Here is a 24927-nt window from a genome sequence, read left to right as displayed (position 1 = left end):
CAATTGAATAGAATATGAATGATTTTATTTAGCTCTATACTGATTGTGAAAACTGCTGTTGTTAATCTTTGTTCGTTTTTTTGTTTTGTTCTAATGTGACTGTATGTTGCTGTTGTGGTTTGTTGTGTATTGTGTTAATTTGTTGGTCCTTTAAATTAAAAAAATAAATACATTTAAAAAAAAAAAAAAGCAACATTTTAGTCTGTAAGCATAACAAGATTTTCTTTTCCTAAGTGAAGATCGTTAGTATTTTACTTGATTTGCTTTGCAAAGACAAACTGTGGACAGGAAGTGACCAAAAAAACCACCAAATCTTGAACATTTTCCAGCTTCACAACTAAACACAGACACATGTCACATATTCAATATTCATCTTTATTTGAACAATACATCTGCTTTCTCAGTTTGAAGTACCTCCATATAGTTTTTTTATCAGTGTTTATGTACAATGTTGTCATTCTTACGGAATAAATCACTCAGTGCTGTGATTTGTGCAAAACTGCAAAAATGTCTCTGCAACACTTTTTTAACGATTACAATATGAATGTGGAGACATAAGCATAAATGAACATGTCAAGACTTACAAAGATGTTCTGATGTAATTTGATTTGAAATAACACTGACAGAAAAAAAAAATCTAAATATCATACTTAGTTCAAACACCACATACAAAACAAACTATTCAGCAAACCAAAAGGAAAGTTGAAACACTCACACAGGATTGGTGTATTACTTGAACAAGGTTTTCATAAGCAAGTCTTGGTATAACAATATTTAAATCACACTTTTTGAGACGTGACTGTCTCAGTTTCCAACAAAAGTCAACATTTCATCACAAATAATAAACTTTTTTTTTGTATGTAGTGGAGCTTATGACCATGAAATTGAGGTGAAAAGCAAAACTTTTCTGCAAAAGTAACTTCTACATAATTGATCCAAAGAAAACCGTCGTGCAGGGAGAGGTGGGGCATCACAATTTGCAACTTACTTTTTATTTCACAAAGATGATTTGGGTATTTCTGCTTATAATAAGCGACTCATCACCACGTCTGCAGATTCCCAGAAAGTGTTGAAATTCATTTTCTTTTTGTTCCTGTCTTCTCCCTTCTTTTCCTTTTTTTTTTGTATTCAATCACAGACTCATCCGTCTGGCCCCTCACATGACGGAGCACTTCTCCTCTGCTTTGCTCTTCAGCTCGGTGACAGTGGCCGAGGCCTTCTCCTTCAGCTGGTCCATGTCCATGTTCTGCAAGTTCTGAAACTGGCCCATGATGGAGTCCTTGCCCTCCTCCTCCGTGGCGTCCTCGTCCACCATCTTGAGCAGCTCCTCGGGCACGTCCACGTCGTCCCCGGCCATCTCGATCATGTTCTCGTCCTGCTCGCTCTGAGGGATGACAACACCAGGAAGAAAACATGGTCAGATTCACAGGCTACATCACTGTAGATGATTTGACATCTGAATTATAGATGTTGAGGACAAAATAGTCTCTGTTACATCAAAAAACAAACACACACGAACACAAACACATGAACACAACGGTCCTTATTTTTTTGTCTAGAAATCTGTAAAAAACAAACAGGTCACATTACTTGTTTTGTTTTTCTCCAATCTCTCTTCTCTTGGACTAAGATAAATTAGTCTATAATATATTCCTTACTGTTATTACATTTGAATTTCCTCAGTATGAGGGAGGGCATTATTTGTTTTCCCTGATCATAACAATCGGCGTATATTTCTATTATTGAAATATTCTTCAGAGGTAAACAACCTAAAGACTGACTTAAAGGCTTTTTACAGGATTAACATGCTGACTGCCCGCCTGATTTCCACAACATGCAAAAAACTCACCAACCACTGCACTCAGATATGACAAACAATGCATTATATCCAATATGATTTATTTAATGTGTAGCACAAATCTGAGCATAGACCTAAAAAACATGAAGTAGGTCACAATTCTTTGTCCTCTTTGTAATGTCTTTCTTATTTCTATTTAAACATGTGACATCATGTTTTCTGGGTTTCATTTCGTATTATAAGCGAGCAATCAGGCAAGCTAGGAGACGAGTAAAATGAGCTCCAGAATCTGTCTTAATCCACATCCATGTACTGCACTGGAGGATATCCTCCTGTTTTTATTTTATTTTATTTTATTTTATTTATTTATTTGATCATTTTGGCAGACTGTTTGGACTTCTCACGTGCATCATGGAAATGCTCAATTTAAATCTAATCACTTTTTATCTGGAAGAGTCGTGCAGTAGGTACTACTGTGACTACTTTAAGCGTCAATCTGTGGGATTATCTCAGACCTGCTTTAGCCTTTCCTCCGTCAATCCCAACCATAGTCTAAAGATATCTTCCATAGTGTTGCACGAGACTCTAATTCCATTAGACTACCAACACCAACTTCCGGCCTAGACTTGAAATTCACGCTTGGATCCATAAAAAGATATACAACTACTGTTTTCTAATTCACTTTCTGTTGCATGAATATACAACCTCAACCTCTCACCTATTTAAAGAGAAGAAGAATAAAGCCTTTAGGTTTCTAATTGTTGCTGGAAATCAATTTAAAATGTATATAATGGCCTTTGTCATTAGTTCTTCTTCTTGCTGGCATGCAATGAAAACATCATTTAAGAAAACTAATTAGATTTATATGTGTAGCATCCTGCCATTGTTCTAATCAGAAATGTATGGTTTCAATTTAAAAGAAAAACAGTGAAAAGACATGCAGCCATTGTTTGAACAAGCAAACGGAACAAAAGAGCGTCTGTGGGGTGAGAGTATTAGAGACGCCTCAAGCAGCCAAGGTCATCACTGCATTCAGACGAATCAAAATCACACTGTTAGAAAACAGATTGTGAGCCCGTTTGTTTCTTACGCCAAGAAAACCACAAAGTTTATTAGAGGAAAGTTCTGTAGATAAATGGACGCTTTAAAACACGCTCTGCTGGTGTTGACCTTTAACGCCTCATGTTAATTCCAAACGCAGCCTACCTTATTCGCTCCTTCCATTCCTGCCAAATGATCTTCAAGACTCCTTTTAAAAAATCACTGCGTTTACATCCACTAAAGCAGACGGTGCTCTTTCTTAAAGCCAGTCCACACTGCTCGGTGGCGCTGCTCTCTAATGAGCCTGGGGACACCTGCTCAGCTTTGGCTTTGTGAGACTCAAAGTGCAATGTGGGACAAGAACGTCTCCAGGAACGCCGGTTGAACGTCTTTCTGGCTAATCTACTGGCAGAGCTTCCACCTCCTGTTGACCACCTGCAGCTCTGCCAAGTGCTGCTGTTAGATAAAGATGACCTCAGCCTTGAAGCTGCTATTTGTTGCTCGACTTGCACAGGCCGGTCACTTTAAAGCCATTTAATGAGGGCTGGTGGATATGTTTACCTGTCCTAATTAAATTGTTTAGAAAGGGAGACTATTAGAAATGCATAATCATTGGTGTCTGATTGATGCAAATAATTACACTTAACCCCCCGTTGTATGATTATGAGTGGGCTATTTACTTAGCCTTAAATGGTAAATAACGTCTCATTATGTAGTTTTTAAGCAGCTTTACATTTTGAAATGTGATTAATCATAACTCCTTTAGGATTCATTAGTTGAAGCTGGTGCATGAACAGATGATATATTGATGTTATAATGATACAACATAAAAGTTACAATAGAGGACAGTTAAAGCATTCATACATAAACACAATACATGCATACATAAATATAAAATATGTTTATAGTGCTTATAAAGGCTTAATGGAGTTACAGAAAGGTGTCATCTTGAAAATGATGAATACTTCAAATTATGTCTTCATCTATAGCAATAAATGATGTTTAAGTACATGATTTAAATGCAGTTGTAGGGTTTTACCTTCGGCAGCCTGTATTTATCTCTGAGGCACACCCTGAGTGTCGCCCTCTCTGCCTTCTTGTGTAAGAAATCTGCATCTCTCTCCATCCTGAAATCCAAACAGAATATTGTTAGAATGGCAAACGTTATTGTTCGTCTTCAAACATCCATGGTCGCTCAAAGGCTGGAAGACAATACCAGCAAGGTTGAGCTGAATGACCTTGTGTCTCGTTTGTCATCAAATGTTGTTGTTATTGATCCACTGGTTTAATCTGTGTATCTTAATCCAACATGGATCTACACATCAGTCTAATACTATGAATGAAAACATAGTTCAGTCCACCTGAATATCATAAATGCAGGAAATCACATCTGAAAATGATTCAATGTAACCTTTAATGTGGGATGAAAGATTACATTTATTTTAAAAATCTGTTCTAGTCAGGAAATATGTAAATAACATGTAGACACATTATGTGTATCTGCTTTACAGTGTTTGACTCTTTTTTTTTAGACGTTTGTTTTTCTCCTGTGTTTATGACTTTAGGAGAGATGTCAAAAACATTTTAAAGACAGAATAATTTTGAATATATAGTAGCATACATTCTTTCTTTTTTATATTTTTGAAACGGCAAAAAATAAATTTATCATAAAAGTTTTCTTCTGTCACAGATAGCAGAACTTCATCCCCATTAACCAAACAGGTTAAAAAAATGCAGTCCTTTTTTTCTGCAAACTTTTTCTTCCTTTATTGTCATAAATGGATAAAAAGATCGAAATTGGAAATGTCCTCGCAAACTTTCTTTTAATGGCTTCAACTTCCCCCTCCCCCCACATTTGGTTCAGATGAAAAAATGGGAAAAATTAGAAAGAGTTAACATGTCAAACTTGTTTTTCCTTTACATGCTTTTAATTCTGCTTTTTAATGCTTTATTTTATTCTCACTTGACTTTCATGGCTTTAGCAGGAATCTGTAGCTTACTTAATTTACTTTTCTTTGAAATACAGTAACTTTACTGTCAGTGATTATGGTGGAGTTAACTTTCTGATGTGTCATAGAACAGAAAATACACTAGCTGTGGAGAGTATGTCGTCTATTTTATGTCTATCGTCTAGCCTGCAAAAGAAACTGTATTTGTGACATTACTACAACACAGTAAGGAAAAAGTCTTGACTTGACTTTAAGTGGAGTCAAGTTTTTCAAAGCTCATTAATTTCATTCTGTATGATATGAATCAGTTTCTGTAGCCTGCACTTTAATGCACCCTGCATACTGCTGCACGTCCAGGGTGAGACTCGCGTACTTTCCCTCAGCCAATTAAAGATGGGATTATTAGGCCAGACTGAGTCAAGCAGATTTGCAATCAAGCCAAGACACCGCAACTTGAACCGTAGTGAAACAACAAAAGTCTGGGTAGAAGATCATCAAGATACTGAACCTTTGACTCAGTACTCCATCCAGCCGATAGATTTGATTTTACTTGTCAAATTTTGAACAAGCACGTGTAGTCCTTCATGTTCTGTCCCTTCAGCTTCAATCAAACGTTTCTGTGGATCAGGATTTGTTGATGTGGATTTGAAAACATTTCTAGAAATCAGCAATGATGGAGGAATTTGTCTTTTTTTTTCCAAGTCATTTCCAAAACACGAGAGAGTGTAGGGGCTGGATTAATGCTGTTATGTAATACAGACTAACCAGATCTGCTTGATGCTGCAAAAAATCTACGCTGCATCACAAAAAAGCCCAAATTCCAGATTTCAATCAATTTGAGACATTTCTGTTATGTACATTTTCTATTACTTTACGATGGAGTTTGATTGCATGATAAAACGTTTGTTTTAATGGAAGGAAATGGACTTTAATACACAAACAAAAAATGACTATTGCACTGGTCAACAACATCGTATTGTAGAGGTGGACAAAACTGATCTACCTGCTTCTCGTTTTATGTCCAGTCTTTAAGTGTGCCAACATAAATCTCTTACAAATACTACCTCAATCATTCATCCACTTTGCAGCCTCAGATCCTCCTTTTCCAAATGACTTTTATGCTAAATATTAAACATTTCTTGCCCTAAATTCCTGTATAAAGTCGCCATTTTTAAGGTCCTCATTCAGTTGTTATAAAAAAAAGAAGCTCCCTCATAATTTAACCCCTAGCTGCTCTTTATGTAGAAACAGAAAAAAATCAGATTATGGGAGACAGGACCCATGACAAACGATATGGAGCGTCTCTTCAGTGACCTTCAGCAACTGATGCATCATTTAAAAGCAGTTTTCTTGTTGTCAGTGCATGAAAAATAATAAAGACATTATTTAAAATGTAAGTAGTTTTAGGGTTTAAAAAGTTAAGTGTTGTAAAAATCAGGGGGGAAGTAAACATTGAACATGGAAGGGTTGTAACGTGGTAGAAAACAGATCGTCAAGGTCAGATTGAACACTCAGCAGCCATACTCTTTTGGACGGGCCAATGGCAAGAATTCAAAGTGGAGTACAGTCGGTGTTGCTACTTACTTCTCCTCCACCAACTGTTTTTGGTACTCTTCATACTCCTCGCGTGTCATCCCTGCTGCTTTGGCTGGATCTGAGGGGGTGGCCTCCTCTTCTTTGTCACCTCCACCACCAAGACCAATTCCTGACAGGGGGTTCCCAATCATGCTCTTGATCAAGAAAGCCATCTTGAGTTTACAGGCAAGTTTACGAGACAGAGAATATTTTTGTAGTTAAAAAAAAAACCAGTTGTTGCTCCCTTTATGATGCCCTCCGTTTCGCTTTTCTAAAGCTGTCAAATCCAGTGGTAGCTCTATGGCTAACCTGCTGCTTCACTATGGAGCCAAGGACACACTGACGACAAGCAACAGACATACACACACGCTTACACACACACACACACACACACACACACACACACAACATTTTGCCTCGGCCATAATCTGGATTTAATCCTCCCTGCTCTACTATGCTAAGAGGCAGATGGCCTGTTTTCTATCTATTTTTAAATCATTCAGACCTTTGTAGATGTATTTTCTGAATATTATTGACACTTGTGCATTTTTATGAAGAGCAAAGTGCAGAAATCACCAAAAACTGCTTTTGGAGATGGGTGTCCACAGTTTGGGACCACATATGCTGCTTCCGCCCACTTGGGTTTAATCATATTAGTAAAGAACGGGCCGGCCCGTGTGCAGTTTACACCGATGAGACCAACAGAGCAGAGGGAGAGAGAGAGGGAGGAGCGGGATTAGAGTCTTGTTTATCCCCCTATGGAGCCACCGCTCATGCCGTGCTATTGTTCAGAAGGAGGATGATTGACAGGAGGATGAGAGATGGGGAGGAGACAGCTCTCATGTCACTTCACCTTTTTACTCTGTCGCTATCTGTAAGACTGCTGAAGGACTTGTAAGATAGCTCTTGTATTCATGAGCACTCAGACATTTCAGAATCCTCATCTGCAACCAATTATGTCCTCAAGTTATGATCCACGCCAATGCATCTTTAGTGTATGTAGATTAATAAAATACATACAAAACCAGGGGCATACATTATTAGCCTTGCCTTCTTTAACTTATAGGGTCAAGCAGACTGTAATGGAAAATGGGAGGACTGTGCAAGAGGCAGGTCCTGCAGCATAGCTTCCTGAACTTGGATGTCAAGGTGTGTGTTGTGCATCAGTCAATAAAACCCAAGGGTGTAATCTCATCAATGCCTAAAGTCAGCCTCATCACAGTGATATGTATGATATAAATAAACCCCTACCTCAGGCTGCATGACTCCTCTCTACATCTGTTCTTCTTCTTTGAACTTCTAAAAAATCATGTAAAATGTTAGAATGTAATATCTATAGTACATACTTATTTATTACATTTATTACGCCATCCACACCAACCACATACTATTCATCTCCTGAGCGGTCCTCCTGCAATTATCTAGATATTATCCGGAGTGCATATGTGAAAACGGCTATGCAGTAACATTAGTGCTGTAACATTTAACCATGCACAGGTCCCAGATGCACTGCTCTTAGTGTTTTTAGCAAAATGCTAATTTGCAACACCTGTCCACGGGAGGCTATTAGATACTGTAGGCTATAGTCTGAATGACAATAAAGTAATCTTATATCTAATATAACTATAACAGTTATGTCCATCATATATATATATATATATATATATATATACATATATATATGTAAAGAAGGATTACTTCAGAGCCTAAATAATCTCTAAATACATTTTAGATGATTAACTTAATTGAGTGTTTCCTCCTTCAGAATGAATCACAATGTAACTGATGTCGCCACTGAACCAGTGTGACTCAATGTTTCTGAACGTAGAACAGTAGCTTAACGTCAATTGGTCATTACGTTGATCCAGTTTGATCCATACTTCCACAACGTTTGGATGGACTGTCATCAAATTTTGTACAAACTTTCACACTCCCCAAATGATGATTCGTAATGACTTTGCCAATGACTTCCTGATCAGTGAAACCAAAAAGTTTGAACTTCAAAGATTTCAGTGAAATTATAAACATTAGATTTGGGGGAATCTGATAGATGACTGGCTTCTCAATTTATCAGCAACTGTAATGTCAATGGATAGTGAAAATCTAGAGGGACATTGGGGTGTTAGCGAGCTTTCATTACAGTTACTGTTAGCGAGCTTTCATTACAGTTACTGTTAGCGAGCTTTCGTTACAGTCACTGTTAGCGAGCTTTCGTTACAGTTACTGTTAGCGAGCTTTCATTAGTTACTGTTAGCGAGCTTTCGTTACAGTTACTTTTAGCGAGCTTTCATTACAGTTACTGTTAGCGAGCTTTCCTTACAGTTACTGTTAGCGAGCTTTCGTTACAGTTACTGTTAGCGAGCTTTCATTAGTTACTGTTAGCGAGCTTTCATTACAGTTACTGTTAGCGAGCTTTCCTTACAGTCACTGTTAGCAAGCTTTCCTTACAGTCACTGATAGCAAGCTTTCCTTACAGTTACTGTTAGCGAGCTTACATCAACATTTGCCAGGAATTGTCAGCCATCCTGACTTTACGTGTAGCACTGTTGAACTGTAATCAACAGCTAACAGCTAGCTATTGAAAAAAAGAGTCTGTGTTGATCCAAATGTTCACATTCAAATGTCTTGGTCTGACTTAAAAAACATTTGTATGGTTTCCTTTGTAGCCTATATTCAAATTGTAACCTGGAACATAGCAGTAGCCTACTTTATAAAAGCATTATAGCTTCCCACCCTATAGTTTATTATTAGTAGCAGCCTGATAAGGAAATGTTAGCGAGCAAATGCGTTAGCAGGTTAGCATTTACTTCTGTTCTGAAGTGCATCTTCAGAGAACCACAAACAAAGCTTTTGGGTCTTTGGTCTTAACACTGTTTTTCATAAGTCCCCATAGATGAGGGTGTGCAGCCAGTTCAAGTTTTCTCAGGAAATAACTGTAGGCCTATCTTAAAATGTGCTTTTAACATATATTGATATATTGCATTTTATCTTATCTGATGTAAGGATTTTTGTTTGCTTTATAAGACTAAGAAATGGATCTTTGTGAGTCGAGCTTCCATCAGAATATAGAAAAAATATTTTTTGGTATTGTTATAAAAACAGCGAAAAACGGTTTAACAGCTCGAGTGGCAGCACAGATGTGATTATACTTTGTAACTGTTAAAAGAGCTGAGATAAATTACTCATTACTCAGAATTAATTTGATATTTGTCTAATTAGTCAAATCAAAATTGTACACATTTGCTCAATGTGAAGCTATAAAATGTAAAGACTATATAATGGCTGTTTGTATATTGCTAGGGGATCATTGAGGCCTCTCCAAATCTGCAGCTGCTGATGGTTTTCTTTTCACTTAACTCGAAAATGAATTTTGTATTTCAACATCAACTTACCTTTTTGTTTTTTTACTAGTAAAAGACGAATTGTTTTAACATTGCATCGCTGAAGAAGGGAAGATAGTAGTCGACTATTTGAGAGATTTTTTAATCATATCAACAAAATGATGGTCTGCAGCTGCTTATTTAAATAAAGTGATAATGATAAGACATATTATTGAATATAAGTGTGTGCAGTGTATGTGACAGAATAGGCGGACACCACAGGAGTGACTTGTTTTCTCACTTTATGTAAATTGTTCAGGTTGTGGATATGTCAGATTCTGACATGTTTGACTCCATCAAAACAGACTAACTGAAGCAGTCGTCTGCTCCGACTGTTCGTCAATAGTTCAGCATTATTTAATACAAAATTGCACATTTTCAAAACACAGGTTTCCTTTTGTTGTCAGTTTGATTTCATGAAATGAGATAGTGGCAGATTTCATCTTCTGACAACAAAATCCAAAGATCTGACCCGACCAAAAAAATACTGCAAGGAACATTTTACATCATGATGAAAATCCAGAGCAAAAAAGACTCACACCAGCATTCACGCACAACCGTTTTCGGATCAAATTAAAACTCTGCACGTAATTAAAACAAATTTCTTCAAGAAAAGCCATTTTTTTTCCAAAGAACAATAACTTACAATCTGAAAGGATCAATCAAAAAAATAATTATCAAAATGAACATTCCCTCATTTACACATATCAAATCAGAAATTCATCTCATCAAAAGAACTTCTTTGCTGCTGCCTCCTGTTGACTCCTGCAGGAGAAAAGAACAGTTTAAATCATGCAAATAGAAAAGGTGCTTAAATCAAAAGCATAATTATAGACAAATCAAATGCTTGATGTCTTACTTGTACATGATGTAGCAGAAGAAGAGGACTGATTGGACGACAATGAAGACTGCAAAGTGAACAGTGGACAAACAGGCGGGCATCGGAGGAACTTCAGGACACTTCATAGCCTTCTCAGCAGGATTCTGTGGGTGAAACAAACAGAGCTCAGAGTTTAGTCATTTTAATTCTGATCAGTTTATAGAAACTGCTCCAGACTGTGATCAGTACCTACCTGAGCATTACGCTGGACCATGTGCTCCACGTCCCTTTTCACCATGTGCAGGTGTTCCTTGATGTCGTTGAAGTGCTGGATGGTCTCATATGATCCCAAACCGACTGCATTCCCCTGCTGAGGCTGGGCTGAGCCGATCTGTTTCAGTGATTCATAAAAGGAGTTTCTGCGGAGACAAAGAGAGGACGTGGTACTGTGAAAGACTGACCAGTGGTGCAAAAACACATCAATACTGTGACTGATTCCCCAGAGGACTTGTGTTTAGTGAAACAGCCTTGTAATACTAAATCATTCTCTAAACGATATAGAGAAAATGTTTACCACTCTCAATGTGGAACGTGTTTTCAGTGAAGTCATATTTGGAAACATGATGTCCAGTAAATATGCTCTTTGGTATCTTTTATTAACAGTAATTCAAATTGTCCAAAATTAATCTCTTAATCCCTATTCGCCTGAGGCTACATATTCTCAAAGTTAGAAAAACAGAAAATTACCATCTGATAAAAGAGGTCATGATTGCTAAATTAATCCCTTATAAAAACATGTTCTTACAACAGATTACAAGAACAAGAGGTTCAGAAACAGACCACAGAGGAACACTATCTGGAATTATGGGAGCAACAGTCTGGTCATAAAGCTACAGACTAATAAAAACAGTGATAGTCAGAAAGGATGCCCATGAGGGAGGAAAAAGGAGGGAAATCTTTCTGGGGCTTAGCTGCATGGACGGGCCTAGCTGCAGGCCCAGCAGCATGGAGGGGCATAGCTACATGGAGGACCTTCAAGCGGGTTCAAGTCTGACCTGCAGCTCCTTGTCCGCATGTCAAACCCCAGTCTCTCTCTCTCTCCCGATTTCCTATTCTATCCATAGTCCAATCAAATAAAGGCATTGTTTGTGTGGGATCTGTGCAAAAAGCTATTCGGGGGGGTCGTCTGCTCTAATCTTGACTAGGTGCTGTGACTTTCTTGAGTCTTGTGTCTGTCTAAGGTCACTAGGCAAGCAGCAATAAGTAATGCCAATACTGTATCCCAATACTGTCATGTTTCTATTTGTTATTAGAAACCCTGTCAAACAGTCACTGTTGCAGATCAAATGTGCCGGTCCATTCAGACTGACCTTAAACGCCGGTTCACCCAGCGTCAAATTTCCAAAAAAACATGAAAATATGAAATCCAACATCATTTCCATCATGTGTCCTCAGTGATAAACATTAAATCTGTAAAGCTGGGTCTTCCTTTTCATTTTTATCAGTAAATGAAGTAAAAAAAATAAAACCGACAGACTAAAGAAGAGAATGAAGACGTCTAAGCAGGGATCAAATTTCTCGACAAAATGAAATTTCTCAAAGTTGATTACTTACATGGAGAAAGCAATAAGTTTCCCTTATCATCTTAAACACGTCTAAGACGATTATAAAGAAAAAAGTGAGTGAACAAATGAAAAGGAACTCCGGTCGTGTAAGTAGGAAGGCCCCGAGGGGGGATTGTGACAAGAAATCAATTGGGAGGAAAAAGCATGTTTTGCTTGTGTGTGACAGATGTATTTAAAGACTCCTAATCTGATAAGGACAAAACGGTGCTAAGATGTGGCCTTTTCTTGCTCGGCCACATGGCTGCGGACGGAAAAGACTGACAGGGATGACATATAAACAAAATCTAATTTGTTCACAGAGGGGGAAAAAAAAATCTCCCTTGAGAAAGTAAGTGAGCATTTATTAAAGCCTAACGTCTAATCTTCATCTGCTACAAGTGACCCATTTCTGAGCAGAAAGCCCTCCTTGGATATTTAGTCTGAGACGAGGTCCTATCATAAACTGTGTGTTTCAAAAGACGGGTCAGGATGAACTGAGAGCTTAATCTACACACTAATACAGATCAGTCGCTCACATTAGCACATTAGAGGGAGCAGCTGCAGCCTATTGATGGGGTCTGAATTTATTCACTGCCAATCAGAAGACTCCTGTGCACCACCTTCCCGTCACGTTTTCACTTTTAAAAATCTGCTTTCTTAAGATGAGTTGACTGTCTTTTTCTGCCATCTTTACATAAGACCTGAGAGGGATGTTCTGGGTCAACAATATAATAAAGAAATCATGTATGTCAAAGTCATTTGAGGATGAATGTCCGGTTGGATTTGGGGCATTAAAACAGCTTGGTTCTTTATGATACACTATTAAGACTGAGAGATTAATGTTACATAAAATAAAAGATTTAATATCTTGTGATTCTGATTAATTCTTAATGCCTTCTGAATTAAGACACACAATCAGACTGTAGAGGCAGAGGGAATACATCATTAGTAGAGAAATATACATAAGTTGATTAATCATGTAAAAGATATTTATATATAAATGATGAATAATGTATTTAAATTCATCAACTGTCCGATCATTTAACACTTCAACACACAAGCTGAAAATAAGCAGACTCTTCGGATCATTCATGTCTCAGTTTTTGTTAAATATTTTAAGAAAATATCGATTAAATCCCCTCACACATCGAACAGAAGGTCAGGTTCTGAAAAGGACTTTTTATTTAAATCGCTTGCGTGCTCTCTGTGACTAAGCCCAAAAGCACCTTAGGCGAGTAATACAAAAGCACAAATATGTTATTGACAAGCTGTAAACATGAAGAATTACATTCCATTCACCTAATCAGGCTTACTTACTGTACGAACAAAAAAAAAAATCAAAGAGTCATCTGAGTCTTTGCCAAAGACGGCAGCGCATCACAAAATCTCTTAAGCTGTATTATCTTAGCATACGACTGATGCAGGCCGTCATCTGAGAGGAAGACGAAGATTACAGCTGGATATTACTATACCTATCATGTCTTGATACGTAATGCATTATGTTTTATTTCCCCATGTAGGTAATGTTGAGGTTCTTCGCTCATGTTTTTGCACACATGATGGACACTCAGCAGCTTTTCAGGTCCAGCCGTGCAGAAAGACAGCAGCAGATACAGAACACACTCGAACAAAGAGCTCACAGCTACAATATCAAGTTAGCATGTTGTGCTAAAATAATTTTAAAACTCTACAAACAGCATTACATCTGGCCCCATATAGTTATACAATAGATAGACACTGTATACCAATTGACTGCAGGGTTTTCCAGAATAAAATCCCCAGGCTCCTTCAATAGGCTGAAGTTGTCAAATGTTGATTGGAATTTTCAAACATATAACTTTCAGGGGCGCCGGCAGCCTAGTGGTTATGTCGTTCGATCTGATTGACTCATGACTCTTGCGGCCTTGGATAAGTTGCCTCATTTCAAAAACCACAAAAACCTTTTTTAAGGCCATGTAAAAACTTCCAGAGTAGACTACTGCAACAGTCTCATCTACGGTTCATCGTCCAAAACACTCAAGAAACTACAATAAATCCAGAACTCCGCTGCTCGTCTTCTCACACACCCCCACACCCGTGACCACATCACCCCCGTCCTTTATAACCTCACACTGGCTCCCCATCCCCCATTCATCCACTTCAAACTCCTCATCATCACCTACAAAGCCCTTCACAACCTGGCTCCCCCCTACCTGTCTGAGCTCCTCCACCGGCACACTCCCACCCCTATACCCCCCTCTTCAACGTCGCCTACAACCACTAACAATCTCATCCTCCTTCTTTTACATTATTTCTCCATTTTATTGTTTTCACTGTTTTGTTTATAAAAAACATTTGTTTTCATCAAATTACCTGCTTTTTGTAACCGCCTCTTTTGGCAGGTGAGCTTTACAACCATCACATTAGCTGGGCAATAAATTCAGTTTCGATTTCAATGACAATGTTATCTTTCCACGATCATGAAAAGAAAATCATGTTTAAATGATTACTGTGCCTCATTCACAGTAGTATACCTCCACTATCTCACAAACATTATTTAATTTGATTTATTTATTTAATATAAATTATTATTGCGTGATTTTGAAAGTGTTCAGGACGTTTTAGTGTTAAGAGTGTGAAAGTTTGATAAATACATGTCATGCAAAAGTTGTAAAATCAATGAGTAATCATGTTTAATAATCGTGATCTCAAAATCAATGAAAACAATCACTATTGTGAGTTTTGACATCAGACAGTTACATGTTTCTTAAGAAGCTTCCTCACAGCTACTTCAGTAAAACATCTTCAGAACACTTTTTCTGTCTGCAGACCTCCTGTCACAAAGATATTTCATTCTCTTATTAAGGCTGTCTTTTGTTTGTGGATCTGATGCATTATGGGTACCTGCGATATTTGTTATCTGTGTTTGACATTGGTTTGTGCTTCTCTATTATCGAGTGGATTGTTGTTTGCTTATAATGTTTTTATCTACCGACAGAGGAGACCAAGACAAGAGCTCTGAATTATGCACCTGCTGAACGCATGGAGTCTTAATTAATCTCTTTAAATGACCACAGCAGATGAGTAAACTTATTTAGAGCTAAATTAAAAGCCATTGTGATGATTATCTCCTTCGCTGCTGTGGCTCTCAGAGTGTGTTTGTGTGTGCACGTGCACGTGACAGTGAAGGTTGGATTATCAGGCCAGCAGACACCTGTGACGTTGAGGCTGCTGCATCCTGAGATTAAATATGATTTGAGGGATTTAAGCTTCAGGATTTCCCTTGTTTTTCTGGAGTATCAGGGTCTTTCTCTTCATGTTTGCTTCAAAAAAACAGCTAGTTCTTAAGACAGACAACAACAATGACACTGTTTTTACTTACCTCAAATCGTTCAGGTTTTTCAGAATCTCCTGCTGGGAGGCCACGACTGAGCCGAGCTGTTGTTGACTGGCAGAGTCGAGCTGAAAGAAGAATACGGCACATGGTCTGAAGGTTACACACTGCAGTGTTTGATAAAACAGTCATAAAAAAAGCTTTATTAGTTTTCATAACCTGCTATAAAAACAGGCAACTTTAGCAGGTGTACACAGGAAACTAAAGTAAAAGTGAAGGGTTTTTTTCTGTGTTCTGTGATAATCTGATAATCGACTGAATAAATGCTCTTAAAATTAATCAAATCTTTGGAGTGGTAGAAACCATCCTATCAACCATAGCGTTGTGCAATACGGGTAATTATATGTTGTGTTGTTTCGCATTGGTATGTGCCTTTCTGTTTACACGTGGTTGTGATTTTCTATTGTTTTTTTTTTATTGATTGACTTAAGAGGAAGCAGCTGAACGTTTGGCAGCACTTTGAGTCCAAGACAAATTTCCCCAAGGGGACAATACAGTGTAGCGTAGCTTAGCTTAGCGTATTCACTGACATCACACTGAGGGCTGGGACACTCAAGTGATCTTATCAAAAGAATAACGTCCCCATTTTTTTTTCTATGTTGGAAATCTTACAAATGAACAGGTTGGTTGCTAATGAATTGAGAATCAGTAAATGGCAACAGTTTGTCTAAATGAAATGCAATCCTTAAAAACTGCAGAGTGACGATTTTACATCGTTTGAGCTTCAAATTCACAGCGTGATGTCAGAGGAACAAAGCTGCTGAGTAAATTTTGAGCATAGTTCAGATTCAGTAATAGTGATACTCACCTGTCCTGACTCAGCATTCGTCCCTTTCTTGGAGACTTCATCGGTGATGACGGAGACGTACCGTCTCTGCTCGTCCAGGATCATGGCGAGCTGCCGGTGCAGCTGTTTGATCTCCAGGTGGATTCGGTTCTGGCCTTCAAACACCTGACGGATCTCCCGGTCGTTCACGGTCTCATACAAGTCTTCCACTGGAAGAATCGGAAATACAAACATGAATAAAGAAGAAAACTAAATAAACTATATATTTGATATACATTTGATGCAGGCTCATATCTCTGGGAGATTAATTGGTCTATATTTTCTTACAGATAAAGCCTCTTTACAGTCAATGATTATTTTGTTCCTATAAATACTTTTTTTTATAATCAACTGAGGCCTCTGGTTTCAGAAAACTAACTTGGCTCTCCTTGGACGTCTGGGTGCTCCTTCTGAAACTCCTCTTTCTTTTTGTCGAGCTCTTGCTGGAAGTTCTGAAATTCCTCCTGGTACTTGTCCTTCTCTTCTTTAGGAATCTCAGATTCAGGTGGGGGCTTCAATGGGAAAGGGGAAAAAAAAGAAAACCCTCTCGGAGCTCAATAGAAGCAGTGCTTTGGCTAGGCCGTGCACATGCATGCACTGACACACGGAGTCTCACACACACACACACACACAGCCACAGAGGAGTGAACAGCACACACACATGAATGGGCATGTATTAGTAAAAGGTAGTTACCGGTTGCTGTCCTGGTTCTGACAGTCTGAATAACAGGAAGGACAAAACGTCATGGTCATCTGATGGAGGAGAGAAACTTTGGATTAGAAAATGGAAACAGTTATAAAAATAAATAGTAAGGTTATAACGAGGTGATATAATGAGAACAGGAAATATAGGGTGATCCCATTTTACTTTAACTTTTACTTTTAATAACCTGGAAGTAAGAAGATCTAACATTGCAGATTAGTAATTCTAGAAATAAATGTATCTTGTAATTAGGAGAAGTCTCAGTGGAAATCAAGGTCACAGCAGGTTTTCACATTTAGTTTGCTAATCAAGGCCCGCTACTTGAAGAGCAGCAGAGAGGAGAGAGCCGAGCCGGTCAGTCTGTGCTCAGAGCTTTTAGACGTGCCACCATCGTGTTTCATAGTGCATTTATTGTTATTTTGTTTATCAGTGTTCAAATTTTGTTTTTTGTTTTTTTGAAAGACACTCATTTTCAGATTTGACTTGCATTTATCTTCACTTGTTCAGAAATAGTTCAACTCTTTGTTCATCCCTCATCTCCCTCTTTCTCTTCCCTGGTTTTCTTTCATTCTTGTTCTCTACATCCCCTGGTCCTACACGGGGAAAGTAACAATAGGATTTAATTCAACTCTGTAAAATGGAGAGTATTGATGGGTTAAATGATTTAGTGGAGGAGATAACTCTCAAGAAATCTCTACAAATCATCTCAAGTAATGAGCAGGACAAAACAGAAGTGCAGGTTTGATTTATTTTCTTCTTTACGACAATTATTCCTTTGGATTTTTGGGATACAAAACATTCACCCAATGTCCCCTGACTGACCCCGGTGCAGTAAAATAGTATCCTCAATGTCACTGAAGCACCCATTCTTCTGCTAAACAACACAGTCCTTCATGGCAGGTTATCAGGAGAATGTTTGCAAATAAACCTTTTCTCCTTCTATGACAGAAGTAAGGACAAGAAGACATTTAAACTTTTACTTAACTGAGTTGCATATATCATATATCAAACTGTATTGTGGGCTCATGTTTTTTTTTGTATGGGTGGGATATGTATGTATATATGTGTTGTGTTGCGTGTTTGTATGTATGCTGGCTGCTGGAACACCTAAATTTCCCTGCTGGGATGAATAAAGTATATCTTATCTTTATCTTATCTTATGATGGAACATTTCAGCTAAATTATTTCATATTAAAACAGACAGACACGTGGCTTTTTTAAAGGAAGAATGTGCAACATTTTACACATAAATACAGCAGAAATCTCTGAGTTATGTCTGTCTACAATGAGTGAGAAGCGGGAGTCCTGCCAGCTGTATTGTTGTCGGAGCTGTGTTTACATGGACGAGAAGGCCCTGTTTATAAAGCTGTTTAAGTCAAGGACAAGAGAAAAGAAGAATAACATACTCACTGCTTATTTGGATGTCACGTCAGTGTCTTTAGATCACGGTCACTCTGTGTCAATTTATGAAGCTACGAGCTAACCAAAATGTGCTAACATTAGCCTGCTAACACAACAATGCAGACCACAGGAAATAGCATCTCGAGCAAAGGACAATATTGTCCGCCGCTTGCACTTAATGGTGCTTAATTATGATGCGTTCTAATTCATGACTCCTTCGTGAAAACGCGAGTGGAGAGGTGTTTAAAACTAAAACTCTTCCAAGTTGTGAAAGATTGCTTTTAATGTGGGGAAATGGTTAGTTACCTGCTAGACCCCCGGTGGCGGCTGAAATGCCAAAGAAGCCCTCGCTGGGAATGTTCATGTTGTCTATTTTTGTGCAGAACTCGTAGTCCTCTTTATCCGGAGTGAAGCCGCTGTTGATCATCACCTGAGGAGAGAGACGTTATATTTTAAATATCAGGCTGAAGAGCGCTGACATGCATGTTTACAGGTTAGTAGAAAGGTAAGGACTCTTGTATTTTAAGCTTTACATGTGAGGGGGTTTACAGTTTCTTACCGTCATGGTCTTTTTGTAGTAGGTGATTTTGGCTCGCACAGGGTAGGGTTTGTTACGGAAGTCTCGTAAACACGTCCCGAGGGCTTGCGTGGTACCGTCACTGGATCAAAAACAAACATTTTCAGACAGAATATATAGAAGACGTACATGTAGAAACCGTACTGTGCTCCACGTGGACGCTGAAGATCAGAGAGAAATAATCCAGTCTGATTAAAGTTGATTAAATAAGTGAACGACATGGATGCTCATGCTTATGTTTTTGTAAACACTTGCTTATCGGGGATGTAAACACTGAATGCCAAGACAAACTGGACTGGCATTGAAAATATGATTCAAAGCTTTCACTGGCCTGGGGGAGATTATGAAAGATAGAGGATTATTTACTTTCCAAGCAAATATAATCATATTTCCTAATCTGCTTTAAGTTGTTAAAAAAAAGGTTCAGATGGTGACGACATCAGAGTCAAGCTCAAGAAATGTTTACTTACTTCTGGTGGTCAAAAACAAGGTTCCCGTTGTTTCCCACAACCATGATAGCCGGGTTATTTTTCTGCGATGACAATGAGAAAACAAGGAAGTGCATTAATCTCTTTTTTTTTTTTTTTCATCTGCAGACCAGAGGTGGCTTTGCTTGAAGGTAATCTTATTGAAAATATCAATCCCATACCTGAGCACATGTAAATATTATTCAAATGGCGGCGAAACAAACCTTTCAAAAAAGGTTGTTTTTGGAAAACACCAATAGATGTTTGTGTTTATAAATAGTTTGACACAAAAACAGACTTATATTTTTAAATATTCATCACCACAAAATGATACAAAACTAATATTCAAGAGGCCAAACTGTACAAGTGGATTACACTCACAGCTACACATATTTGACAACACTCGTCCTAAATGACTGCGCTGTTACATGTTTGGTTATATACATATATATATATATATATTTACATAAAACCAAACAGATCGACTGTATTTGTGTTGATGTGAGCTATCTCTGCAGCAGGAGGTCGAGGTCTCACAACAAGAAACAAAAAGTCAAAACTGCTTCAGCAGTGACTCGTTTAGTTTAGCAAAGACTCACAATCAAATTAAAGGAAGAATGTGTGACTTTTTGATCCAGTCGATGTCGACCAGCATGAAACCAAAACAAACTGCTGTTTGGTGACACCTCGGCTAATCTGAAGCCTCCGCTCTCCTCCAGCGACACACCTCCAACCCCTCTCCACTCGCGTTCACACGAAGGAGTTATGACCTAGAACGCTCCATTAATAAGCATCATTAAGTGTAAGCTGCCGACAAAACTGTCCTTTGCTCGAGATGCATTGTCTGTTGCCTGCATTGAGGTGTTAGCAGGCTAATGTTAGCACGCTTTGGTTTACTCATATTACTTCATATTGCACATAAATACAGCTGGCAGGACTCACTCATCGTAGACATCAATAACTCAGAGAGACATAATTTACAGAGGATAAACTTGATTTCTGCTGTATTTATGTGTAAAATGTTGCACATTCTTCCTTTAAACACTTTCAGCAACACTCTTGTAAACATACAGTTATCATATCAGAGTTACAAATCGACACCAGGATTGTTCGGATTGACTTTAAAGTTGAATGCATTTAAAACTTTGCAGCGAATAACGCGTTTGGCCTCGTGGCTTTAGTGTTTATTCTGCATTTACAATATTGTAAATAATGTGAATGTAGATATTTGATGTATGTAACCTCAGTAGTCACATGATCTGTAATTGTTTGTTTCATTTGATATTGTAAATGATATGAAAGTTGATATTTGGTGTATCGAGATGACTTTAGATGTCACATGACCTGGAGTGACCTGAGAGCAAACATAAGGAAGCAATAATGCGAAACGGGTTATTCGCTCCAATGTTTTATATGCATTAAAGTTTAAAGTCAATCTGAACAAGCCAGGTGTGCGCTGGATTGCTGTGATCTTGAAAGCCGGTTGTTCCCGCTCTAGCTGCACCCCGGGTGAGCGCAGGGCCGGACATCCTCGATCCTCAAACTATACAGTTATAATATTTAGGGTGAAGTTGACACCAACCTTTCCATCGTTGTCAAAAGAGTCAAAGAAGATTCCGACTCCATTCCACTGGTCGGCTGCACCGTACACGGGACCATCGAGACCTTGTTCAGTAGTGAACCACACAGCCTGTAACACACAAACAATGTGGAGTAAATATGATTTACAGAAGAGGAAGGGGAGGAAGAAGAAGAAGACGCTATGGTATATATAATATATAATGTTTATATTTGTTTATAATGGTCAAGCAGAGACTGACAGACGAGTAGAATAGAATCTGAAGCTGGGACACCGGTGGCCTAGTGGTTAGTTCACACACACACACACACCATGTACAGAGACTATATAGTCCTCAAGCGGGCACCCTGGGTTCGAATCCGACTTCTGTTGTCAGTTGTTATTAATTTTAGTTTAATCGAGAAGTTTAAAGCCTCCTTACCAAACCATCTGCACCCATTCTGCCTCTTCCTGATACTCTGAAGGTCACCTCGGCCTCCCAGTTTTCAAAGCTGACTTTGTTTTTCGTCCACACGGTACCCCTCTGACTCCTGAGGGAGGGCGTGATCCGCACTTGGTCTGCGCTGGGAATAGCATCTGGTGTGAAGGGGAGAGGAGAGATGGAGGGCAGGATTATATCAGCACACTGTGTTAATGTAGTCTATCAAAAATAACTTATTTAGTAAACATTTATTTTAAAAGATAAAGACACAAAAAAAGTTAGTCTAGAGTAATAGATGTTCTGTGAGAACATGCAGTTCTGTTATAATAAGGCGGTTTTATAAGGGTGTGGCTGCTTTAACCTTTCAGTGCCTCAGGGTTTGAGTCCAGAAATGGATTTCCTTAGACTTTGTTTACGTAATCTGTGTTTACTCAGTGCTTGATGTTGTGATGACACAGGGAGGAAAACTAACAAAGGTACTCACTGCTGTCTGCTGTTATCACTTTAGCTTTAAAAAACAAAACATGCAACCTGAAAGCATCACCTGGAGCTCTGGAGACTTTTGATGCGCTCGTTCTCTGTTTTTCAGATGATCTGACAGTAGATCATTTAAGACAAGATCAGAAATGTTCCCTTACAACTACTTGTTCATCCTTGAAGTGGTTGTAAACAATTTGACTATCAGTCTAAATACAGCGTCCATAATGCTGATAAACAGAATGTCGACCGACAGTCTTCCCTTATTTACTGTCATCTAATTACAGTATTTAAAACAACAAGAGACTTCAATTTGTCAAAATTGACTTTGTGCAGTTGCAGTGTTTCTGCTAATCCACTGTTTTGACAGTTTGATCTTTATTGACAGATCAAATACTGATTTAGAGAGAATTCAGTGTTCTCTCACGCTGCTGCTTATTGAATGCTCATGTCAGCAACTGGTGGACAACTCTGTGTATGTGTGTGTTGCAAGAACCCAAAGGCTCATATTTGCATGTTGAAAGTTCAACGGTGCAGCTGCCTGTTTCGGCACACACCCGCTTGTAGTCGGAGCATTTAACGCGATGTTTCCAATCAAGTTTTTAATACAAACTCCAACGCAAAAACAACGCAGCTTTAATTCAAGTTTTGAATGCACGGAGCATTTTTTTTTTTTACTTCTGTGCATGTTTAGAGGAAACAAATCAGTTATAAAAACATGAAGTAGCTCAACTGTCCTCGTTGTTATTTCGACATGAGTGTTTCCAGTTCACACAGCAGTCGAGCAGCGGCTCTGTGATGTTGACAGCTGGACGGAAAACTTACTTCCAGAGTGGATCCAGAAAGGGATACTGCCGTCGTTTTGAGACAGGTGCGGTCCTTTAAAGCTGTATTTGTACTCAAACCGCCGGTGAGGAGGTTCCTCTGGAGTCTGGGATCCGGTAGCGGTGTCGGCGACACTGTGGTGAAATATTAACGCTGTGAGAAAAGTTAATATAAACACAGGAGTGCTCGCAGCCCGGCGCTGTGCTATGGACACCGCCATGTTTCTGTATCACTGCTGACGTAGCGCTGAGACCACGAGCATGACGGGATGCCTGAAGGGCCAACAGGGCGTTTTCTCATTGGACGGTTTTTGAGGTCCTTTTTTTTCTCTCGCCTATTACAACGATTACAGCTGTAAACAGACTGAGGGGCCGGTAGTACAGAAATGACGATGTCAATACAAAAAAAAAAAAAGTAAAATATATTTTATATATTAGAAAATCATCATCAACTGAGATTATTTTTCACGCTTTGTTCGAACAAGTCCAATTTGAATATTTTTGGCCCACAATTTAATTAACTTTATTTTAAAGGCCCAACAAATTTTGATTTAAGGTCCTGTGAGGATTTTAAGAAATTAATAAGCAATAAATAGTTGCCTCTAATAATACAATCTAATAATAATATTATAAAAAAATAAAAAAAATACTTTATGACCTACAAAATCAAAAAAGACCACGAGCATACAGTCAGACTATTTCTTTATTATTTATTTTTAAAGCCTGAAACTTCCTCTGCAGGTTAGGTATAAGACAAAATGTTTAATTACATTTTCTGTTAACATTTCCACATCATATATTCTAAATGAGTGAAACAATATGACTGTTAAAATTAAACATGATGAGATTTTTTTCATAAAAGACACTCCTTGAAAATGCACAGGACAAAATCAGCAAAGAGATGAAAGTAAACACTTTGTCCATACGAGTTATTAAAATGACCACAGACTCTTTCACAAGAGCTTTAAGCCCAAAATAATGTCAAATAAGGTCTTGTTTATCGGAACAACACTTAAATCTATTATCATATACGGCAAATGCCCACAAAAGACAAGTTGGATCAAGCACATTTTTTTTGGCATTCAACTTTTTCCTTTTATAAATGACTTTTAAACACTCACAGATCATTAAAATATTTCCTCATTAGACTTAATTTTTGGTCCTTATTAGCAGAAGACATTTTGGCATGTCAGTAAAAACACAGAACTAAACCGGTGATGGTTAATTCTCTTAACGTCTTTAAGTTTGTAGCTGCTGGTATTGTGCATGTTGATCTATTGTCACACGGTCATCCTTACTTGCCCACTTGAACATATAGCCATCTGTGGTTTTCCCACCACGACAGGTCAAAATGTCAACTTCAACTTGAGTGAGGTGTGCAGTCCAGTGGCACAGCACTTAAGTGAAAGTGTTTTGTGAAGAATGTCAATGTGTGTGATGTGATTTGCACTACTCACCACTGCACTATTATCTTATTTAGTCTTGTACATATTAGTCTTTGCTTATTTTGTGTTTATTGTTGATATTTAATGTTGCACTTTTGAACACAGAGAGCACAGATCACCAGAGTTAAATGTATCTGTGTGTAATACATCCTGCCCAGTGCAAAGTAAGACTGTTTATGAGAAACATTGTCTAAAATATGTCATATGACCTACAAAAAGCTGAATTAACATGAACAATAATGTAACAAGCATCAAACTCCACCATATCTGTGTAGCTGCTGTGTTTGTACCTGTGTTGTTCTGGACTGGCTCGTGAGCCTGCATGGGGTCAGTGACAGGTTATAGGTGACAGCCATGGCTGGCTGCAGGAGCTTTTCTCTGCAGTCTGAAAGCCTCAGTGGGATATGTGGAATTATCAGCCACTTCTTCCTCCTGCTTGAGGTGGTGCAGCATCACTTTCTGTGAGGGCCTGTGATTACGGGTTCAGAAACAATCACAAGAACAAAGCAAGCTAATGTGGTAAAAAAAAAAAAAAAAAACTAATTCGGGGAGTTGAACCGATCTACACAAGTAACAAGTTATAAGGTTTTAGGGAAAGACTTACATTACAGTCACAAAACAAACATGAACCGGTATCAGATGTTGAAGAGGTTCATATATTGGAAAT

The 24927-nt window shown here is 38.3% G+C and overlaps 2 protein-coding genes across 2 annotated transcripts; both read right to left on the bottom strand.

Annotated features, from left to right (window-relative positions):
* Nucleotides 1-358: 358 nt before the first annotated feature.
* cplx4a (complexin 4a) lies at nucleotides 359-6723 on the bottom strand. The gene is made up of 3 exons (XM_061061667.1): nucleotides 6373-6723; nucleotides 3879-3966; nucleotides 359-1384 (listed from the first exon to the last, which is right to left on the bottom strand). Exons 1-3 carry the CDS (start codon nucleotides 6534-6536, stop codon nucleotides 1157-1159), a joined length of 480 nt encoding a protein of 159 aa, XP_060917650.1. The 5' UTR covers nucleotides 6537-6723; the 3' UTR covers nucleotides 359-1156.
* Nucleotides 6724-9968: 3245 nt separating this feature from the next.
* On the bottom strand, nucleotides 9969-23062 carry lman1 (lectin, mannose-binding, 1). Its single transcript, XM_061061037.1, has 13 exons — nucleotides 22817-23062; nucleotides 21515-21669; nucleotides 21097-21204; nucleotides 19518-19579; nucleotides 19030-19129; nucleotides 18777-18900; nucleotides 17061-17119; nucleotides 16746-16878; nucleotides 16349-16536; nucleotides 15529-15608; nucleotides 10817-10982; nucleotides 10603-10727; nucleotides 9969-10508 (listed from the first exon to the last, which is right to left on the bottom strand). Exons 1-13 carry the CDS (start codon nucleotides 23034-23036, stop codon nucleotides 10472-10474), a joined length of 1557 nt encoding a protein of 518 aa, XP_060917020.1. The 5' UTR covers nucleotides 23037-23062; the 3' UTR covers nucleotides 9969-10471.
* Between the last annotated feature and the right edge of the window lie 1865 nt (nucleotides 23063-24927).

Source organism: Labrus mixtus, chromosome 17 (genome assembly GCF_963584025.1).
Source record: "Labrus mixtus chromosome 17, fLabMix1.1, whole genome shotgun sequence".
NCBI classification, from domain to species: domain Eukaryota; kingdom Metazoa; phylum Chordata; class Actinopteri; order Labriformes; family Labridae; genus Labrus; species Labrus mixtus.
This window is presented reverse-complemented; position numbering and strand designations above follow the sequence as displayed.

Bases quoted from the DNA above. Each gene is read 5' to 3' on its own strand.
- cplx4a (XM_061061667.1), bottom strand. From the start codon at position 6,536: ATGGCTTTCTTGATCAAGAGCATGATTGGGAACCCCCTGTCAGGAATT. The intron at 3,967-6,372 runs GTAAGTAGCAAC...TTTGGATTTCAG, and splicing joins AAACAGTTGGTGGAGGAGAA to GATGGAGAGAGATGCAGATT. The intron at 1,385-3,878 runs GTAAAACCCTAC...GTCATCCCTCAG, and splicing joins ATAAATACAGGCTGCCGAAG to AGCGAGCAGGACGAGAACAT.
- lman1 (XM_061061037.1), bottom strand. From the start codon at position 23,036: ATGGCGGTGTCCATAGCACAGCGCCGGGCTGCGAGCACTCCTGTGTTT. The intron at 15,609-16,348 runs GTGAGTATCACT...TTCTTCTTTCAG, and splicing joins CGAATGCTGAGTCAGGACAG to CTCGACTCTGCCAGTCAACA. The intron at 10,728-10,816 runs GTAGGTACTGAT...TTTCACCCACAG, and splicing joins TGGTCCAGCGTAATGCTCAG to AATCCTGCTGAGAAGGCTAT.